This window comes from Salminus brasiliensis, chromosome 1 (genome assembly GCF_030463535.1).
Source record: "Salminus brasiliensis chromosome 1, fSalBra1.hap2, whole genome shotgun sequence".
Lineage (NCBI taxonomy): Eukaryota > Metazoa > Chordata > Actinopteri > Characiformes > Bryconidae > Salminus > Salminus brasiliensis.
Genome location: NC_132878.1, coordinates 47,403,086 through 47,423,836, shown reverse-complemented (window position 1 = coordinate 47,423,836; position 20,751 = coordinate 47,403,086). Strand labels below are relative to the sequence as shown.

The 20,751-nt window shown below is 39.2% G+C and overlaps 1 protein-coding gene across 1 annotated transcript; it reads left to right on the top strand.

Annotated features, from left to right (window-relative positions):
* Positions 1 to 2,472: 2,472 nt before the first annotated feature.
* LOC140543684 (zona pellucida sperm-binding protein 1-like) lies at positions 2,473 to 14,403 on the top strand. Its single transcript, XM_072667234.1, is given in 13 exon segments — positions 2,473 to 2,767; positions 2,843 to 3,030; positions 3,111 to 3,208; positions 3,283 to 3,440; positions 3,529 to 3,721; positions 3,804 to 3,951; positions 4,026 to 4,101; positions 4,212 to 4,297; positions 9,320 to 9,410; positions 13,909 to 14,019; positions 14,022 to 14,047; positions 14,113 to 14,188; positions 14,309 to 14,403. Coding segments are annotated over 13 exon segments (1,641 nt in total).
* Positions 14,404 to 20,751: the final 6,348 nt, after the last annotated feature.

Genomic DNA, 20,751 nt, shown 5'->3' with positions numbered 1-20,751 from the left:
AATAGTATCTAACTGCAGTACCACACTTGTCAGAACCCCATCAGCTCCATCGTCATGTGCCTCTAGTGGTTCATTTCAGAATTGCAATTACTTTCTTGCTGCTTTCATGTGTGGGGTGACTGCAGAGAGACCAACATTCGCAACATACACAGGCTCCCTCAGGACCTTAGTCACAGTGTAGTATGATTTATAGGCGACTTGTTCTGTGGAGGAGCCAGAGACAAAGTCAAGAGCTTACAGCCCCAGCAATACAGAAGTAGCTCACCTTCCACACAGCTTTGTGACTCCTTGACCATGGCCCAGTCTTAGCTCCACCCTGAGGGGACCAGAGGCCACTACAGGTAGAGGAGGATCATTGGAAGAAATTGCAACCGCCAGTGGATCAACACTTGTAGATGGATACCTGCACTGGAAGTAAAGCCTGACAGGAAAACAAGTGATCAGTAAGCCCCTGAAAAAATAAAAGCCTCAGGCAGCAACCATTGCTATTGTGCCATAAGCAGTTACAGGAAACTACTTAAATAGCGATGTTCACATTATAATCGGCAACACTGCAGGGGACATCACTTCCACTCAAATGGCTGATTGAATCCAGGCTCTAGGGAGTGTTTCCCTGACCACTACCAACACAAACTGACCATTGTGCACTGCACGGTTACTCAAACAAGTGAAGGCTTCATAGTTTATCTTTAACTACAAATAAACAGTCAGTTAAATAATTTATTTGTATAGAACTTTTTACATCTGCTCACAAAGCAGGTTTGTACAATCCGTAATTAGTAATGAGACAAAGAACAAATCAACAAAAGAAAACCTAAGACTCCCAATGAGCTGCCAAAGGTGACCCTTAGAGTTGGAGGAAGAAACTTTGGGACTCACAAGTGGGACCCATCCTCCTCTGATCAGAACTATTTCTAAATTATTGATAATTAAAAACCCAATTTTTGTTTGGTTAAGAGGGTATAGTGAACTGCAAATACGTTAAACTAAACTGCTCTATACTTTCCGTTTCTTTTCATTTTCTTCATTTGGTAGGTGCAGTGCAGCAGCAGATGTCTGCGCCAGATGTGGGCTGCTGCATCCCGATCATAAGGTTTCCAGATTGCTAATGCCAACAAATAATCTTGATCCATTTGCTGAATTTGCAGCGCTTGATACCCCAACACACAGCAGCACAGAACGGAGCACTGGTAGTGTCAGACTGGTGGAATTCCCATACCAAACGACCACAGCATCCACATTGCATGTCTAATAATTTTTTGTATGCATATTATTTCTCACAGCTCTATATTCATTATCATTGCTTTCCCACATTCCAAGACACTATAGTAATGCAGATTAAATTCTTTTTTAATAAATAAAACCACTTACACAACTGTACTTCGAATCTAGTTCATTCAAATGTTGGTTACATGAGTTTCAGTTTATGTCTTTTGTCAAGAATTAATTTATTTGGAAATTATATACTGATGTTCATTTACATTTAGTATGAATTCAATTTGACAATGACAGTTTTAATCAATTGGGTAAAAAGAATATTCAACTGTCCAGGACTGTTAATAGATGCACTTGCCGGTCATATTGACACTGCTTCTTAAGACAGTATTGGTTTAATAAAGATGTCTGTGTCCCGCTAAAAAATATTTTCCTACTTTTTTTGTGTATTTAACCAGATACACAGGAGCAAAAAGAGGGATTTTCACAAAGGATTAGTTTTTCTTTTAAAGTAGTTGAACGCAATATGTACTACTTTCCAGTATGTAGTTCTATTAAATGTATTGTGTAAGTCGCTGGAAGACACAATGTAACATAATGTAAAAGTAAATGTTTTTTGTTGGAATTGGCATGCTGATGCTTTTTAGAGTTGATCTGAAGACCATTGTCATTTGGATGTCATTTTACTCAAGAATCGTGTTGACACAAGATTGCATTCTTGTAGAAAATATGTACACATTTAAATCACCTAAATAGTGCTGCAAAGTATAAATGTGATTCTAAATAATAATTTAATCATGTTTTGGAGTTTGTGCTAAAGCTAGAAAAACCTAATCCTTAAAGTAAATATAGGCTACTGTATAGGTTCTAAAGTATTATTTGGGGCATCGCACCAGTATTAAAGAATGAGAGACAAACTAATCAATCAGGTGTAATCAGATATGTTTTGGCTTCACCCTATTGCATCTAAGATTAGACACCTCTCGCAGAATACTTTGTCTGGTTAATAAGGAGAAACATTCAACCTCACCACACACCTTGCTTCTCCCTCCCAAAAGATGAAGTAGAAGTAGATCAATGGGGTAGTTCTACCAACAGAATTTGAACACTGCACGAGTCTCTGACTGCACAGGGCTGCACCATTATTGATGGCTAATTGAGAAGCAGGAGGGGCTGCTCAGAACGAGCAAGAAAGACACAATAAAAAGGCAACATGATGGCAAATGGATATTTATTGGTCTGAAGAGTTTGGAAACCATGAGTATGTTGCTCAGTGTTGCCTTTATGGCACTTTGTGTGGGGAATGTAGCTCCATCATCATGGAGTCCAAGAGCAGCAAAGCTACCTCAAATCCCTCAGCTTCCTGGCCCTTTTTCTCCTCTGCTTTCTGGCCCTTCAAGGTATGATCCTCAAGCACAGGTGGTCAGTGCTGAGAAATGTAAACTGGATGACCATGACAAGATTCCTTGTGGAGAACCTGGCCTAGATGCTGTTCGCTGTAATGCTATAAACTGCTGCTTTGATGGGCAGCAGTGCTACTATGGGAAAACTGGTAAGTCATTTGGTTCTTTAACAACTTTATTATTGTAGCTCAAAATAAAACCTTACACCCTTTTTGTGTTTCCAGTGACTATCCAGTGCACAATAGATGGTCAGTTTGTGTTGGTAGTGGCCAGGGATACAACACTGCCCAGATTGAGCCTGGATTCAATCAGCTTTCTGGGAGGAAGTGATGGACTCTGTGGTGCTGTTGACTACAATGTGGACTTTGCTATATATCAGTTTCCTGTGACTGGCTGTGGCACAAGAGCAATGGTTGGTGCTTGAGGCTTTTATTTTCAGGTACATGGGAAGTGTTTACTTTTGTTCAAACTGTTGTGCTTTTCTCCAACCAGGTGTTTGGTGACTACATATTCTATGAGAACAAAATGTCTTCCTCCTATGAAGTCGGTGTGGGACCACTTGGTGCAATCACAAGGGACAGCCACTATGAGTGAGTAGGATGGACCCTCATGGAAGATGCTCCCCTGGTTGTTGTGCTTTTTACATCTGGTTTTCCTCTGTCAGGCTTTACTTCCAGTGCAGGTATCTGTCTACAAGCGTTGAGCCACTGGCTGTTGCGATTTCTTCCAATGATCCTCCTCTACCTGTAGTGGCCTCTGGTCCCCTCAGGGTGGAGCTAAGACTGGGCAATGGTCAGTGCGTCACAAAGGGCTGTGTGGAAGGTGAGCTATTTCTGTATTGCTGGTGCTGTAAGCTCTTGACTTTTTTTGTCTCTAGCTTCTACAAACATTTCCTCTGGCTCCTCCACAGAACAAGTTGCCTATACATCATACTACACTGAGGCGGACTACCCTGTGACTAAGGTCCTGAGGGAGCCTGTGTATGTCGAGGTGCGCATGTTGGAGAGGACCGATCCCAACATTGTCTTGGTCTTGGGACGCTGCTGGGCAACCTCTACCCCTGACCCTTATAGCATTCCTCAGTGGGACCTCCTGGTAAATGGGTAAGCTGGATGTACTACTTGTCTACCACTAATGGGCTAGTGCTTTAGTACAGGCTAGTTTTCAATGGGATGTACTCCACAGGTGTCCATACCGGGATGATCGCTACCTGACCACTCCCGTTGCAGTTGATGGTTCATCAGGACTGCCATACCCTAGCCATTACAAACGCTTTGTCTTCAAGATGTTCACATTTGTTGATCCTGCTTCCATGGCTCCTTTGAAAGAGAGGGTAACTTCTTGCGTTCCCCTTGTATTTATACAAGCAAGGGGCCTGTACCTAATTGTTCCACTTTTTTCACCCAGGTCTACATCCACTGCAGTACAGCTGTATGCTCACCAACTGCAGGTGCCACTTGTGAACCAAGGTGCAACAGGAGAAGTGAGTAGATTTCAGTTTTCCTAGCTTGGAGGTTCTTGAGGGTTTTCCTATTTGTGGGGCTGGGCTTTGACGTCTACATACTTGATCTGTGTGCTTATTTGTCCTACTAGGGAGAGATGCTGCTAAATGGAGTCATCATGATGTATCGGTTGTTGTGTCTAGTGGAGAAGTGGTCTACACAAACTATACCACCTCAGTTTGAGACGTCTGGTGTAATAAAGACAATGTGCAGTCAACTTTGTGGCTTACTTACTTACTTTTCCTCTTTCATAACTCTTGATGTAACTACAGCAAGCTGGTAATTCCAGCTGCCTGTAGCAATGTTTCCTGTGCATATTAATTGTGGAATGGTATTCGTTTCTTTGCAAGGGTTTGGTGTGTGCACTCTATTGCGACTTTCTTGGTGATCTCTCAGGGCAAGAAATCTGGCTGGTAATTCAAACATGTGACTTGCTATTTCCTTTGCTTGTAACACTGTGCTGCTTGAGACTGGCTTTTGGCTTCTTGCCTTTTGAGGGCCTGAAACTAGTATGGAACCCTTCAAGAAATGGCAATGTTGTGTCAATTTAATTTCTCTTGGGGATGCAGGTTCTTGCATTAGTTGGTTATTGACGAATCTCTTTGCCTAGAGAGCAAGTAGGGCTTAGGGACTTTGTTCAAGTGTGCCTCATCTTTGACCGACTGAGAATGCACTGTTCTGTCTCCACTTGCTTCCTAGTCGTGTGTGTGTGTGTGTGTGTGTGTGTGTGTGTGTGTGACTTTTACAATAATCTCATGACTCAAACTCTCCAAACAAGTTCCCTAACTCAGCCCTACTTTAAATCCTTTTATACAGCATTTTAGAATTGTCAAATTTACTGGTAAAGTTTAGTAGCTTATTGGTGGCAATTTCACTGCAACCCTTTCAGGCGTTTAAGCTTTCTCAAACCACACTGTATTTGCAAGTGCCTACAGTGTTTAGACAGGCACATATCCCAGAATATCTATTGACTGCTTTGTTCATGAAACCTGGCAGAGCCTTCTGAATGACCTTAAAGGTGTACTGCAGTTACTTGGGGTGGTCAATGTTTAGTGCCAATAGCAGACCAACAAGCATAGCATGGTGGGGATGTAATCAGTGTCACTGGAAGTGAAAAGTAAAGTTATCTCCTTTTCAGAAGCATGGCAACATCTACTCCTTGACACATGGTTCCTCTGTCAAGTCTGATTAGGCACATGTGGAAAAGGAATAACCAAATTACTGTTTTAAATCAAATGTGTAAAAAAAAAAACTCAACTACAAACTTGTTGCTTTATTGACTGTAATACTTTGCTATAATCTGTGCTCAACATTAAAAGTACTTTGTCAAAAAAAGGGGGGTGGGAATGTCCTTTTTTTGTGGCACATCCAGGCTCACTAGGGCAGGCTGTTTCTTACAAAAAAATACAAAAGTACTGTAACATTTTGCAGGTTGATTAAAGTAATTTACAGAGACTCATTTTGAAGTTCATATTGTCACAGCTCAGGCCTTGTGTGCGTCTTAAAACTGCAGTCACTGTAAATGCAAAGAAGGGAATTTTAACGTTAACGTAATTGTAACTTACATTTCCACCTTATACATTATAAGGTGCTGCCATGACCTCCATTTACAACCTAAAAGATAAAATCAGTACAATGGTGACAAACATTTCCCAATCATGAAACAGCCCAAACCAATCTAAAATGCTTTAGGTAGCTAGGACACCCACCCAGATTAAAACGGTGGTCTACTTTAAATTGGCAGATAGTGATTCCTCTTTGGCAATAACCTAAATGAGTCAGTATAAGCAATACAGTAAGGGGGCGTAAAAAAAACCTGACTTGTATCTGAAAACACAAATGCATTGGTGACATGCTAGTTCTTTTGTCTCTAGTTAGTTTGTTTCAGCTTTACGCTCAATTTAAAAGCCTTTGAACCTTTAGCTTACTGACCTAGGACTTACTTGCAGGTGCATAGCATTAACCACCAGCTTACAAAATAGCGAACACCTTGCCTTACAGTGTTCCACTACCCGAGCATACGCGGCCTGGCTGGGGCTCGCCTGTCTGCCTGAACGTAAAATAATAATAATAAAAACACCACAAAGATAGTTGATTCCAAGCACCTTTAATTGGACTAACTAAATAGTCTGACTGTTGGTTAAACACATCTGAAGCCTTGTTTAAGTTAACATAACCCGACAAAACCAACGCGAAAATAAGGTAGTCAGCGGGACCTCAGCGCTACTATCCTGCGCTGTAGAAGCTCTCGGACTTGCCGGAATAAGCAGCAATGCTCCGCTCTCGCGCCCTGCCAAGTCCCACTCGACATCGTTCCTCGACTTGAATCATAAACCTGTGGAGTGTTAGTCCGTCTTTACTGGATAAACAGTGAATAAACATTTTACTGAACTGACCGTCTGATCGATTATCTTGTTTCTCTTCACGAGGGTGAAATAGACTTACATTCTCCAGCCATTTTAGAGTTATGTTCTACCTTAACTGACGCGCCGGACACGCTATTTAAGGTGGAATGGCTTCACCCTCTTTTCCATAACGCAGGAAAACAATATTGTTCATTTACTGGTTTTGCTTCATTTCAAAGGCTTAAGAGGTAAAAAAAAAAAAAAAAAAACTTGACTGGACTTTATTTAGCTGATTTAGGACGTGAATCTAGTTGGCACGTACATCGTTTTAACTGTTCTCTTGATTTTAAATGACTTGATGATCTTAGTTAAAAGCTGAGTTTAAAAAAATTACATTGCGTCCCTCTAACTAAATCTAGGTGTGACATGTTCTTGCTCAGTCACGGCCGGATTCAGGAATCGAGGCTCATGTGCGTGCACGTGATCTTTAGGAAACCCAGATAGCCGAGGGCTGATAAAGCGATATGTCGGCTACAAAAAAAGTTACAAGTATTACACTCCAGTTCAAGGTAAGAATTCATATTACGTTTTGTTGTTGTTGTTGTTGTTTTGTGTTTTTTTTTGCATATAACAAATCAAAACACCTATAAGTATTTTAAATAATATTTGGGGGTATTTTATTTAAATTATTTAATAATTTAATAATAATTTTTATATTCAGTTTATACTATACAGATATACTTTAATACTTTAAATAAAAAAAATTGAATAATTTTTAAAATACTTATAGGTGTTTTGAACTAATAAAACTAGAAATAAAACTATGCACTATTCTAGAGTGAATCATGTCTCTTATAGCTCTGCTGTCCTGAACTGCACACAGCTACTGTGGTCACATGCTCCTTGTGGGTGAAGTGTTTAAAGACTGATTCAGTGCTTCAGCACAAGTTCTGAACAAGATGTAAGCAAAAAACCAAAAAAACAAAACGGAGTAGCCCAGAAAATGCACATACAACTAAGCATTACATTTACATTCCTAATGGGCAATAGTAATCAATATTAGTGTGCAGGTAATGGTGTTTGACAGTATTTATTTATCATGGACGATACAGCAACATTGGACCAGATGCACTGTATTTTGAGTTTATAGCCAAATGCTAATGTTTGGATGATTATTTAAACTTCTGGCCAATTATGTAAAAAAACAAAACAAACAAAAAAACAACTATGCATGTGATTTATTCTTTTTAAAGGTATTATATATTGTTGCGCTTTACACATTATTATTAGATTATTGCTCACATAGTGCATAGCGCTTATCAGCAGCTTTCCCACGTACGGAATTCCTTGCTGCACCATTATCTGTTTATGGAAAAATATAGTGTAAATATAGTGTAAAACAGAACAGGGGGTGTTCCACAAAGCAAGTTGTGTCCTTAATCCAGGCTTTATGAGACAAGCTTGGGTCATTTTGTTCAATTTCGGTTCCAAGTAAGGGGCTCAGTTTCTAAAGGTAAAGGTGCATGTTTTTGTCACTGTACTATGTACAGCAAACTCTGCATTTGACCCATCTGTGGTAATGGACACACAAACACAAGGGCCCAACAGTGGTCGAGCCCAGGTTAAACAACTTTTGTTAATAGCAAGCTGTTTAAAAATCAATTATTGTATCCCTAATTCCAGACTCTACTTGTCTACACAGTATATTTATAATAAAATATGAATAACTGAATATGCTCCGTTTGCAGGAGCACAGTGCACAGTACAGCGGCGGAACGCTGTTCCCGAATATTGTTTTCCCACAAATCAGCCTATGACTTAGCTTTGCTAAGCCTGACATGGAGCAGTTTTGTCCAAGCGCATATATTGCTATGATTGATGGAATGGAACACAACGCCCGCTTTGGTCTGAGCGACCACCGTGGGCAGCGGGGGGGAGGGGGTGATGGGGTGGGTCGACAGGTGAAAGACGCACCCCAAACCTATCCAAGGGTGTCGTAGACGGCCAGTTTCTTACCACAATCTGCCCTATACAAACCCTGGTGGCCATGTGCCGAAGTCTACAAGGCCCTTGCTCCTTTGTAATGCTGTTAGCCTCGGGTGATCGACATTTCCATGTTATCACTCCTATTCTTTTCACAGGGCCACAGGGTTGTAGGTTCGATACCTGGGCTCGACCACTGTTGGGCCCTTGTGTTTGTGTGTCCATTACCACAGATGGGTCAAATGCAGAGTTTGCTGTACATAGTACAGTGACAAAAACATGCACCTTTACCTTTAGAAACTGAGCCCCTTACTTGGAACCGAAATTGAACAAAATGACCCAAGCTTGTCTCATAAAGCCTGGATTAAGGACACAACTTGCTTTGTGGAACACCCCCTGTTCTGTTTTACACTATATTTACACTATATTTTTCCATAAACAGATAATGGTGCAGCAAGGAATTCCGTACGTGGGAAAGCTGCTGATAAGCGCTATGCACTATGTCTAGCAGTTTGGACTTCACACAGAACTGTAACCTTTTTATTTTGCTGAGTTGAGATTATGGTTAAAAGCAATAAACGATGTCTGCAATTTTACATAATTCAGTGTTTTTGACATCTCATGCAGTGAACAAATGGGGTAGCTCTTGTTAAAACTACCAACAGAGAACACTGCACAGTCTTTGACTGCACAGGGCTGCACCATTATTGATGGCTAACTGAGAAGCAGGAGGGGCTGCTCAGAACGAGGAAGAAAGACACAATAAAAAGGCAACATGAGGGCAAATGGATATTTGTTGGCCTGAAGAGTTTGGAAACCATGAGTATGTTGCTCAGTGTTGCCTTTATGGCACTTTGTGTGGGGAATGTAGCTCCATCATCATGGAGTCCAAGAGCAGCAAAGCTACCTCAAATCCCTCAGCTTCCTGGCCCTTTTTCTCCTCTGCTTTCTGGCCCTCCAAGGTATGATCCTCAAGCACAGGTGGTCAGTGTTGAGAAATGTAAACTGGATGACCATGACAAGATTCCTTGTGGAGAACCTGGCCTAGATGCTGTTTGCTGTAGTGCTATAAACTGCTGCTTTGATGGGCAGCAGTGCTACTATGGGAAAACAAATGGTAAGTCATTTGGTTCTTTAACAACTTTATTATTGTAGCTCAAAATAAAACCTTACACCCTTTTTGTGTTTCCAGTGACTATCCAGTGCACAATAGATGGTCAGTTTGTGTTGGTAGTGGCCAGGGATACAACACTGCCCAGATTGAGCCTGGATTCAATCAGCTTTCTGGGAGGAAGTGATGGACTCTGTGGTGCTGTTGACTACAATGCAGACTTTGCTATATATCAGTTTCCTGTGACTGGTTGTGGCACAAGAGCAATGGTTGGTGCTTGAGGCTTTTATTTTCAGGTACATGGGAAGTGTTTACTTTTGTTCAAACTGTTGTGCTTTTCTCCAACCAGGTGTTTGGTGACTACATATTCTATGAGAACAAAATGTCTTCCTCCTATGAAGTCGGTGTGGGACCACTTGGTGCAATCACAAGGGACAGCCACTATGAGTGAGTAGGATGGACCCTCATGAAAGATGCTCCCCTGGTTGTTGTGCTTTTTACATCTGGTTTTCCTCTGTCAGGCTTTACTTCCAGTGCAGGTATCTGTCTACAAGTGTTGAGCCACTGGCTGTTGCGATTTCTTCCAATGATCCTCCTCTCCTTTAATAATTTAATCAGTGTTAAAATCTCTCATTTCAACGATAACAGCAGCACCTCAGACCTAAAGCTTGGTCTACTTAACATTGGATCACTATCCTCAAAAGCAGTGATCGTAAATGAAATTATATGTGATCAGAAACTAGATGTCTTCTGCCTAACCGAAACCTGGATTAGACCTGATCAATATGTAGCACTAAATGAAGCCACCCCCACAGGCTATAAATATGTACATAGCCCTAGATTATCAGGCAGAGGAGGTGGAGTATGTATAATCTATCAGAATACACTAGAGATTATTCAAAAACACTAACAACTTCACTTCTTTTGAGATTATCTATATTAATATATCAAATCCAGCTGCAAATAAAAATGTTTTCACACTGATTAATATTTATAGGCCTCCAGGGCCCTACTCTGAATTTTTAAAAGAATTTAGTGATTTTTGCTGCAGACTTGGCAGTGTGCAGCAACAAAGTTATAATAGTAGGAGATTTTAATATTCACTTTGAAAAAGCAGACGATCCATTAACAAAGGCGTTTGTATCAATTTTAGATCCTGTTGGCATTATACAAAACGTAACTGGACCCACACATTACTGTAATCATACCCTAGATTTAGTCCTGACCCTGGGTGTTAGCATTGATCAGCTAAATATTCTACCTCAAAGCTCAGTAATATCAGACCATTATCTAATCTCCTTTGAGCTACATCTTAGGCAAAATGTAAATTCTTCTCCCCAACACTGTTTAAAACGCACAATAACACCAATGACAACTGTACAGTTTACTAAAAATCTCCCACCCCTATCGACCTTAGCTTACACTCCGTCAGACCAAATGGAGCTCGTTAAATTAACAAACGATCTAGAGAATACCCTTCGATCAACCTTAGACAAAGTAGCACCGTTCAAAAATAAAATGATGAGGCAAAAAAGGCTCGCACCGTGGTACAGTGATCATACTCGTACCTTAAAACAAACAGTGCGGAAACTAGAGCGTAAATGGCGGACGACCAAACTAGAGGTGTTCAACTCTGCGTGGAAGGACAGCCTTAGTCAATATAGAAAGGCACTCATTAAAGCTCGCTCAGTGTATCTGGCCTCGCTGATCGAGAAAAACAAACAATCCCAGAGTTCTTTTTAGTGAGATCTCTAAACTCACTAAAAGCCAGGCAGATACTCAACCCCAGATCCCAACATCTTTAACCAGTCATGTTTTTATGGACTATTTTAATAATAAAATAGAAAATATTAGACAACAAATCCAACCCTGCTTATTAAATCAAACATGGCCGTCACCTGATGTAGTTGCTTTAGAACAAAACTTAGTTGTAGAACAAAGGCTGGAAGCCTTCTACCCACTTCCACAGCCAGAACTAGAAAAAATTATATCCTCAGCTAATTGTACAACATGTACACTCGACCCGATTCCCTCTAAATTGCTAAAAGAAATTCTCCCAATTATAATCGGACCTCTTTTAACAATTGTAAATTCATCCCTTAGCCTTGGGCATGTACCCCAAACCCTTAAAATAGCAGTTATAAAACCTTTAATCAAGAAACCAAATCTTGATCCTAGCGTATTATCTAATTATAGACCCATCTCCAACTAACATTCGTATCTAAGATATTAGAAAAAGCTGTGGCCCAACAACTCCTATACCTGAGTAAAAATGACATGTATGAGAAATTCCAGTCTGGATTTAGATCCAATCACAGCACAGAGACAGCCCTAGTGAAGATTACGAGTGATCTCCTTCTTGCCTCTGATCAAGGCTACGTATCTTTATTAGTCCTACTAGACCTTAGTGCAGCCTTTGATACAATAGATCATACTATATTACTAGAAAGATTAGACAAAATGGTTGGAATCACAGGGACAGCCCTATCATGGTTCTAATAATATCTAACGGGACACTATCAATTTGCAAAGATTGAAAGATTTATCTTCAAACTACGCAGAAGTAAGATATGGAGTTCCGCAAGGCTCAATTTTAGGACCACTATTATTTATACTATACATGTTACCACTGGGCTCAGTTATAAGCAGACATGGCGTTAAATTTCTATGCAGATGACACACAGCTCTTTATATCAGCCAAACCTGACGATAAATTTAGATTACAGAAAATGGAGGACTGTGTAAAGGATATAAAACTCTGGCTGTCACATAACTTCCTTCTCCTCAACAGTGACAAAACAGAGGTTCTCCTTTTAGGTCCAAAAGACTCTAGAAATAAACTATCAGACTTGATGTTAGACTTGACTGATTCTTCCATTATTCCTGGTTTAGCAGCTAAAAATCTTGGCGTCATATTCGACTCAGATTTATCATTTGAGCAACATATAGCCAATATTAGTAGAACAGCCTTTATGCAGCTTAGGAACATCTCCAAACTAAAACTCCTTATCTCTACAGGACACAGAAAAGCTAGTACACGCTTTTATTACCTCAAGGCTAGATTACTGTAATGCACTACTGTCAGGTTGTTCCAGCAGGAACCTCAATAAACTTCAGCTGGTGCAAAATGCTGCAGCCAGGGTCCTTACTAAAACTAGAAAATTTTACCATATCAGTCCAATTCTATCAGCACTTCATTGGCTCCCAGTTAAATTCTGTATCGAATACAAAATTCTTCTATTAACATATAAGGCCCTACATGGCCTCGCTCCTGAGTACCTGCAGGATCTTATTGTATATTACGAACCATCAAGACTACTTAGATCTCAGGGTGCTGGACTCTTACTCGTTCCCAAAATTCAGAAAACCTCAGCAGGGGGAAGAGCCTTTTCTTATAAAGCCTCCAACTCTGGAATAACCTTCCAGATAATGTTTGGGACTCAGACACAGTCTCAATCTTTAAATCTAAGCTGAAAACTTATATGTTTAGTTTAGCTTTTGGTAATTAATGTTTCTTAGATAAGGGCTGCAGGTCCAGGGGTTCGCGGACACAGGGAATTGTAGTACACTGAGATGCTGGAGCTGTCGTCTCGCTGCTTACACACGATCACTCAGGTTTGTTGACGGTGGAGCAGATAGATGCTGGTGTTCTCAGGGTGCGCCCGTGTCCGTGTTACCTTTTGGCTCTCTCCTTTTAATTATGCTGTGATAATCAGACCTGCCGGAGTCGTCAGACATACCCAGATGCTGATTCTCAACATTCTCTGCCCTCCATAAAATTCCTCTTAGAACTAACTTTCTCTTTTTACCTTCTTCAAGTAAATGGCCACCCAGCCCGACCTGCTGGAAGATTGCCCGCTGAGGTCCCCTCTACCTGCGTCTAACCAGCTGCCACTTACCAGTCCGGCCAGCGGGTCCCCCCCCCAACCCGCCACCACCCATGGCTCACCCGCCTGCCGCCGCTGCCTGTTTGGTGGCCGTGCTGAAACCTAGATGGACTCGTGGCGGTCTGACACTATTAATATCACCACTATTAACTTTGTTTTGTTTTTGTATCTGCTTTGATAATTTTTATCATTAATGTTTAAATAGTCTGGCCAGAGGAGGATGGGTCCCCCTTGTGAGTCTTGGTTCCTCCCAAGGTTTCTTCCTCCAGCTCTGAGGGAGTTTTTCCTTGCCACTGTCGCCGTTGGCTTGCTCACGGGGGGTCTTTGATCCTTCATGTTATTTCTTCTTTCTTCTCTCTCTGTCCTTTATTAATTACTAATTATGTAAAACTGCTTTGTGATGACAACAGTTGTAAAAAGCGCTATACAAATAAATTTGACTTGACTTGACTCTACCTGTAGTGGCCTCTGGGGTTGACCGCTACCTGACCACTCCCGTTGCAGTTGATGGTTCATCAGGACTGCCATACCCTAGCCATTACAAATGCTTTGTCTTCAAGATGTTCACATTTGTAGATCCATGGCTCCTTTGAAAGAGAGAGTAACTTCTTGCATTCCCCTTGTATTTATACAAGCAAGCCTAATTGTTCCACTTTTTTCACCCAGGTCTACATCCACTGCAGTACAGCTGTATGCTCACCAACTGCAGGTGCCACTTGTGAACCAAGGTGCAACAGGAGAAGTGAGTAGATTTCAGTTTCCCTAGCTTGGAGGTTCTTGAGGGTTTCCTATATTTGCCAATTTCTCCAATTTGAATCAAGAGGCTGGGATTGACTTCTGCATTAATTGTTTTTCCCACAAGGGAGAGACGTTTCTGCTGCCAGATGGAACACTTATGATGTATCAATTGTGTCTAGTCAAGAGGTGGTCTACACAAACTATACCACTTCATCTTGAGTGAAAGCTGATGCCCCATTTAATAAATTTCATTTAAATTTCTTATTTTAAAGTGAGTACAGGGTTGGTAAAACTTTCACTGTTTTGGATAACTCTTCCTACTAATTATGGTATGGGTGTATATATGGAATATATAAATATGGAATATGGTATAGGGATGAGTGATTTCCCTCTGTTGCATGAAGCTTCTATACTGGCTTCATACTCTTTAATGATCTAAAACTTGAGGCCCTCAAACTCTTCTCCCCACTCAGTGATCAATTGCCTCAGGGTATTTGGTGAAATCTGGCAGTATACTTACGTAATACGTAAATATATATATTTATTAATGCCCATATCCTTGACATACTTAGAAAAGCATAGTGTATCACAATGAGAATTTGCATAAGACCATAAAATATTGTCATTGCCCAGCCCTATTTTCCTATACAAAAAAGTGTCTGGTACTGTTTACCCCTGTTGACTCATTGGCCTAGGATGGGTCCCTCTTCAGTGTACAAGTATAGAGGGGGAAATGAGGCACTCAAACTTAAATATTTGCTAGGCATGTAAATCCTAGGCCAGATTAGATAATTGCAACTTTCCACTGGTCCTAAAGAGGTCATTGAGCAATTTGTTAAACCCTAAAATGTCATCAGAAGTTTTGCTAACCTAAATGTCAAAAGGCCCTTCTGGGTTGGATGATTTTATTATTCGGGACATGGGTGATGCCGGTACTGTTGAGTACCCCCCACACAGAGATTTGTTCCATGTCCATTGTCCCTTCAGTGTCACCCATGTTGTTCCAGTGTGAGCTGCAAAGGTCCAATGGCATGATTACCTTGGAATGGAATCTTTAGTTTAAACTTTAGTGCTGACCCTTAAACTCTCATTCTCAGGGTGATTTTCTTAGATTTGATGGGTCTCTTTGCCTTTTTACATTACAGCTCCCAGACTGATCCTATTGCAGCTATTTTGATTTAGCCACTCCTACTGCCCCAATAACATCTTAAATTGCCATTGCCTGACCTTTGGTGCATAGTCAGAAGAAATACTATAGGCCTATTTTCATCCTCCTTTGTATTCTGAAGAAACCTCTCAAGTATATTAATGTTTAATCTAAACATTCTTTGTTCATAAAGATAAGTGATGCATCTTCTAATTATGCAAAAGTAAGTAACTTTCATTGTTATGCGAATGATACATAACTGTATATGCCAGCCAAACCTGCAAACAAAGTTAAAGAAAATTTGAGGAGTTTATAAAGGATGTGAAATGCTGGTTGTTGCATTACTATCTCAGCAGCTGACCACCTTGTGTCATTAATTTATTCACATCTATTTGATGAACACATGGGTGATATTAGAACTTTTCTAACATCGTTAACATTTCTAAGCTAGGAAATGCCTTCTCTCTCCATGAAGAAGAAACATTAGTGTCTGCCTTTATTACCTCTCAACTAGCCAAGGTCCTTACCTTAACCAGGAAATCTGATCATAGCCTGATTCTTCACTGGCGTCCGGATAGTTTACATAAATAAAATGGGGGACCCTATTTCCTAAGCCTTTCCATATGATGCCTCCTAACAGCTTTCCAAATAATGTTTGGGACTCAGACAGTCTCCATCTTTGTTTCTGGGTGCTCCCATGTCTGTTACCTTTTGGCTCTCTCCTTTTAGTTATCGGCAGTTCTGCTGTAGCAGTTAGCCACATTGTCTGCACTCCATAAATCCAAACAGAATAACTAATTCCGTATCTGTGCCTTGCATTAAACCATTGTTCTTAAATAGTGAGCATCAGGATATATGCTCTGACATACAACAGACATATGCTCTGGGTCTGTTAACTAATGTTGGTAACATCTCTAGCAGAGTCCTTTTCAGCTGGTAAACAGTCAGTCTGTGAAGATATAGTAGTAAATCTCTACTGCGTGACACATCTACTGTAGCTAGCAGGTACACCATGTGCATAGCACATAGCATCACCAAAATAAACTTTGTGCAAGACGTTGGTAGATTTAGCTACCAGGTGACGTTTAGCCAGTTAATGACATAAGTTTAGTGTAGGAATAACATTACTGAATAAGTTTGTGGGATAAGTATGTATAGGTTGCGAGCTAGCACTATCAAACACCAGTTGGTGAAGCTCATTGCCAGCTAGCTATAACAATTTTAGTACCTGTGTTTTTAGAAAAATGTTTTAAATTTTGGAAGCGATACAATAAATTTATGAGCACTTCATTTTACAGTTGTAACATGGGACGTGGTGGGTTGCATATGCAGAAAGATGTTATTGGTGCAAAAGCAATACTTCCATTAGGATAGCCAGGTACAACACAGGCAAATCCATAATCCAGGTCAGAGAAAGAGCAGTGGATCAAATTCAAACTGAAATCAGTAGTATCACAGTATCAGTAGTACCTAAAACTGAGATGCTTGAGGAGTTCTAATCAGTCTGATCGTGAACACCTGTGCTGGAGATGAGCCTCAGGTGAGGAGCGGAGCTTAGCCAGTGCACACTGGAGCACATGGCCTATGCATGAGCTCCCCACTGAGGCCAGCAGAGGAAGACATTACAACAGTATATAATTACTTCACCATTCTTATTTTGAATTAACTATAGCGTTAATGTATGCAGTTCTGTCTTTGAAAGCAGTCTAATATTTGCTGTGATAAAATGTGACAGCAATCACAGTGATGTGATTATTGCTGTAATTACTGCAATAAAAATTACTATAGGTACTAAATTTTTATTTTATAATGTACTACAGCAACTTACTAGCTAAATACTGCCAGTTACTGTACACTTCAGTGTTCATTTTACAGTGTATATTTTAAATGATGGATGTCAAGCAACATTGTGCTGCAATATTTATTGACCAGACCAACGCCTTTGATGGTTGAAGCGCAGGGTTCATGAACTATATTTCTGGTCACAGCACATGAAGTTAGATTCTGTTTTTTTTTTGTTTGTTTTTTTTTTTTTTGCCCACCCATGGGTCAATACTATGCCCTACACTGTTTTCTAGAAATAGTAATACTATCCCCCTTGCTGCTGGTAATGCTTTCATCTAATTATATGCTGATTATAATATATGCCACTGGTCCTTCCCCTAAATATGTGGTGTCAACACTCCAGGATGGCTTTCTCAATATATTGTCATGTGGTCATCACAATCATGTGGTTTGGTCAAACGATGCTTTGACTGTCCCCTCCTTTAAATTTACCACACATGGGGAAGCTATCATGGAACAGGTCACAACATATAAATATATAGGCATTGACATCTCTATATCCTTCTCTAAGCATATTGAGAAACTAAAACCAAGGGTTAGGCCAAGCTTGGTCTTTTATTATGCTGTTATGTGCCCCCTTTCCCATAAGGTTCATGTGCTGCTTGCTATTCCACTGTATATGTAGAAAAACAGAAATTAGGAGCCAAAATGAAGTCCTGGCATGTTTTAATGTTTAAGTGGTTTTTTTTTTTTTACTGCTTCAGTAACAGAATAAATCTTACACCCAGACCACACATTTCATTGTTACATTTTAAAAGACACAATGGATATAGATGTAGTCTGAATGGCTCAGGAAAAACATACCTTTACATTTTTTCTGTGCTTTTCAGGACAAGCTACAGCGCTGTCAAAAACAGCACTGAAATAAACTTTCAACAATTTCACTTACATATTTTCATCCCTGGTTTAAAGAAAAAATCAAATGTATCACGTCAGTGTACAGCATAACAGATCACAAACCTGCCTTGTAAATGAAGAATGATGAACTACAATTCAAAAGTAGAGTGTAAAATAAACGTTGCAGTTTCCTCTAGAGGGCAGCACATACCTACCCAAGAACAGTTAGTTTCACTGGCCACCAAATGAACCGAGGCGCTTCTACAGGGATAACTGTAGCACTATATCTGAGACAGCACCCCTTACCATACACGGCACAATCTAGTAAATGTGAAATGTAAAATAAAACAATCATTTAGCCAACAATTGATTTTATAGTGATTTTACTGATTGTGTGTTGGATTATGTGGTTTTGCAGGATCATTTTAGATCAGTTTTCAGAGATGTTTTACTAAATTAGCCACCAGCACTGTAAACCTGCAACCTATGTACAGAGCTCAGACCAATTAAGGTAGACCGTTTCCTTAATAGGTTTAGGCTTCAGAATCATAAGTCTAGTTGTACGAGTTTGGGTTTTGCTACACGCATATATTTGATTTTATTTATATGAGAACATTTTCAGTTGACTCAACTCACTTCATGTAATTAAGTAAATGTAATTAAACCATAAAGTTTTACATTAAATACCTTAAATGAATCAATATAAATAAACTATGAACCATCTATGAAAAAAATATGATTCTTGTCAACACAAGAAAAAATAAAGCAATTGCACCAATGTAACATTTTATGTTTTTGCCCAAACTAATCAAATTGAAGAAAGCTATTGTCTACATGTGACATTCATTTCCGTCATTGTATTTAATTTTATTCACTTGCTACTTTTAAATTGTGTCAGTTAAAAGTGTACATTTTTTCAGTGCACTTTGATTACCTTAGGCTTTCAATAACTACTAGACATGTTTTACTACAAACCCTTCAGAAGTTGAAAATTCATTGTGTCATAAAGCAAAATGTTTCAACCTATGCCTTTTTGGTTAAAGCACTGGTTGAAAAAGCAAAGCTCACATCATGACAAACATTACATTAGCATTTCACAACAAAGGTCATATGTAGTCTTTCCCCTTTGCTCCCCTTTCCATCGATTGATGGCTATATATATATATATATATATATATATATATATATATATATATATATATATATATATATATATAATCATGTGAAAACAAACCAAACAAATTAGGACATAATTTGTGCAAATTTAATTAATAAAAAATGCTTTTACAAATTACTTGTTTACTTGTTTTATTTGTTAAATTATGTTACCTCAATATCTCAATACTGTTAGAATGAAGTTTACAAGTCAATGCCAATGGAACAAGTACTTCTATTAATTATTTTAATCTTTTAATGACTTTATTAGCAGAGCTGAAAAGGCTTTGTATATTTAAAAAAACACAGAATATAGGGAAAGACTGACTGTTATTTGTCAATTCAAAAATGTTATAATTATCAGACATAATTAAGGAATCTTAATTTCTTTTAAGTTTAGTCGCTGGATCACAAATGCGCCTAGTAAATATTAACATTACCATTTGAATAAATGGATTTGCCAAGAGTGATTGTACAAGACTCACTGTATTTTATATATAATATATATAAAAACAATATTTTACAATATAGGCCAACATTTTCCAAAAATATTGAAGCGAATAGTGCTTAGAGTTTAGAAAATACATGAAAGTTCATTCAGAAAGTACATTGAACAACATTAAAACAAAATAAAGGCATACCAAATTAATGACTAAAGTTTAAATTCTATAGTAAAAACAAATGTGCTAACAATATCATTTGCAATTAAGTGGTAGCACCAAAGTCCCAAAAGATAACCCAAATCTACAGTAATGCCATTTAATCATATCAAACTATGCAAAAAGTCATATTCCTAATTCATTTCACTCTGATATCTGACAATGGAAGGGTCTGCCAATATTACCCCAAAACAATGTAAATACAGTGATGATTTCTACATGCACTTGTTTAATGTTTACAACATAGAGTTAGTGTGGCTAACTGTCTCAAAAAGTTCTCCATTCACCCTTACAGGTTGCAGGACTTGTTTACTGTATGTTGTCAGATGAATCATAATCAAAGATTGAGATGTATAATGTCCAACTCTCAAAACATTTGGAGTGAAGTGGAGGAGTTTGTGGATCCATTACATGCTTCAGCACAAACCCCTCTCTTGAGTAATGGGGCAAGCTGTATCTGATGACCAATGTGAATCACAGATAATGCGTTTTTCTTTCATAGGGAAACTTTGGGACTTTGGTAGCACCTTTTTATTTAAGGATAGCCCAAATCTACACTGATGCCATCAAACCATGCAAACCTATCCTGCTGTGTTCTGCACGCATGTGATATACATGGTGGCTAGCTGTGTCAAATGAATACACATACACTGTACTAAAAACAGAATAAAATAGAACATTTAACAAAATAAAAAAAAAAACACATTTGGACTGAACAAAAAATGTGATAAAAATAGCATTCTGGATATTGAAACCAAACCTCTTGTCTCCACTTTTATGCAAGTACAGTCCCAATAATTCCCCTATAAAACATGACCAAGTGCTTCAGCTTTCAGGTCAGCAGCACCCATATGACACTTACGGCACAGGAGTAAAAACATGAATGTGCTGTATATAGAATACCCCGTTGCTCTAGTTGAATCA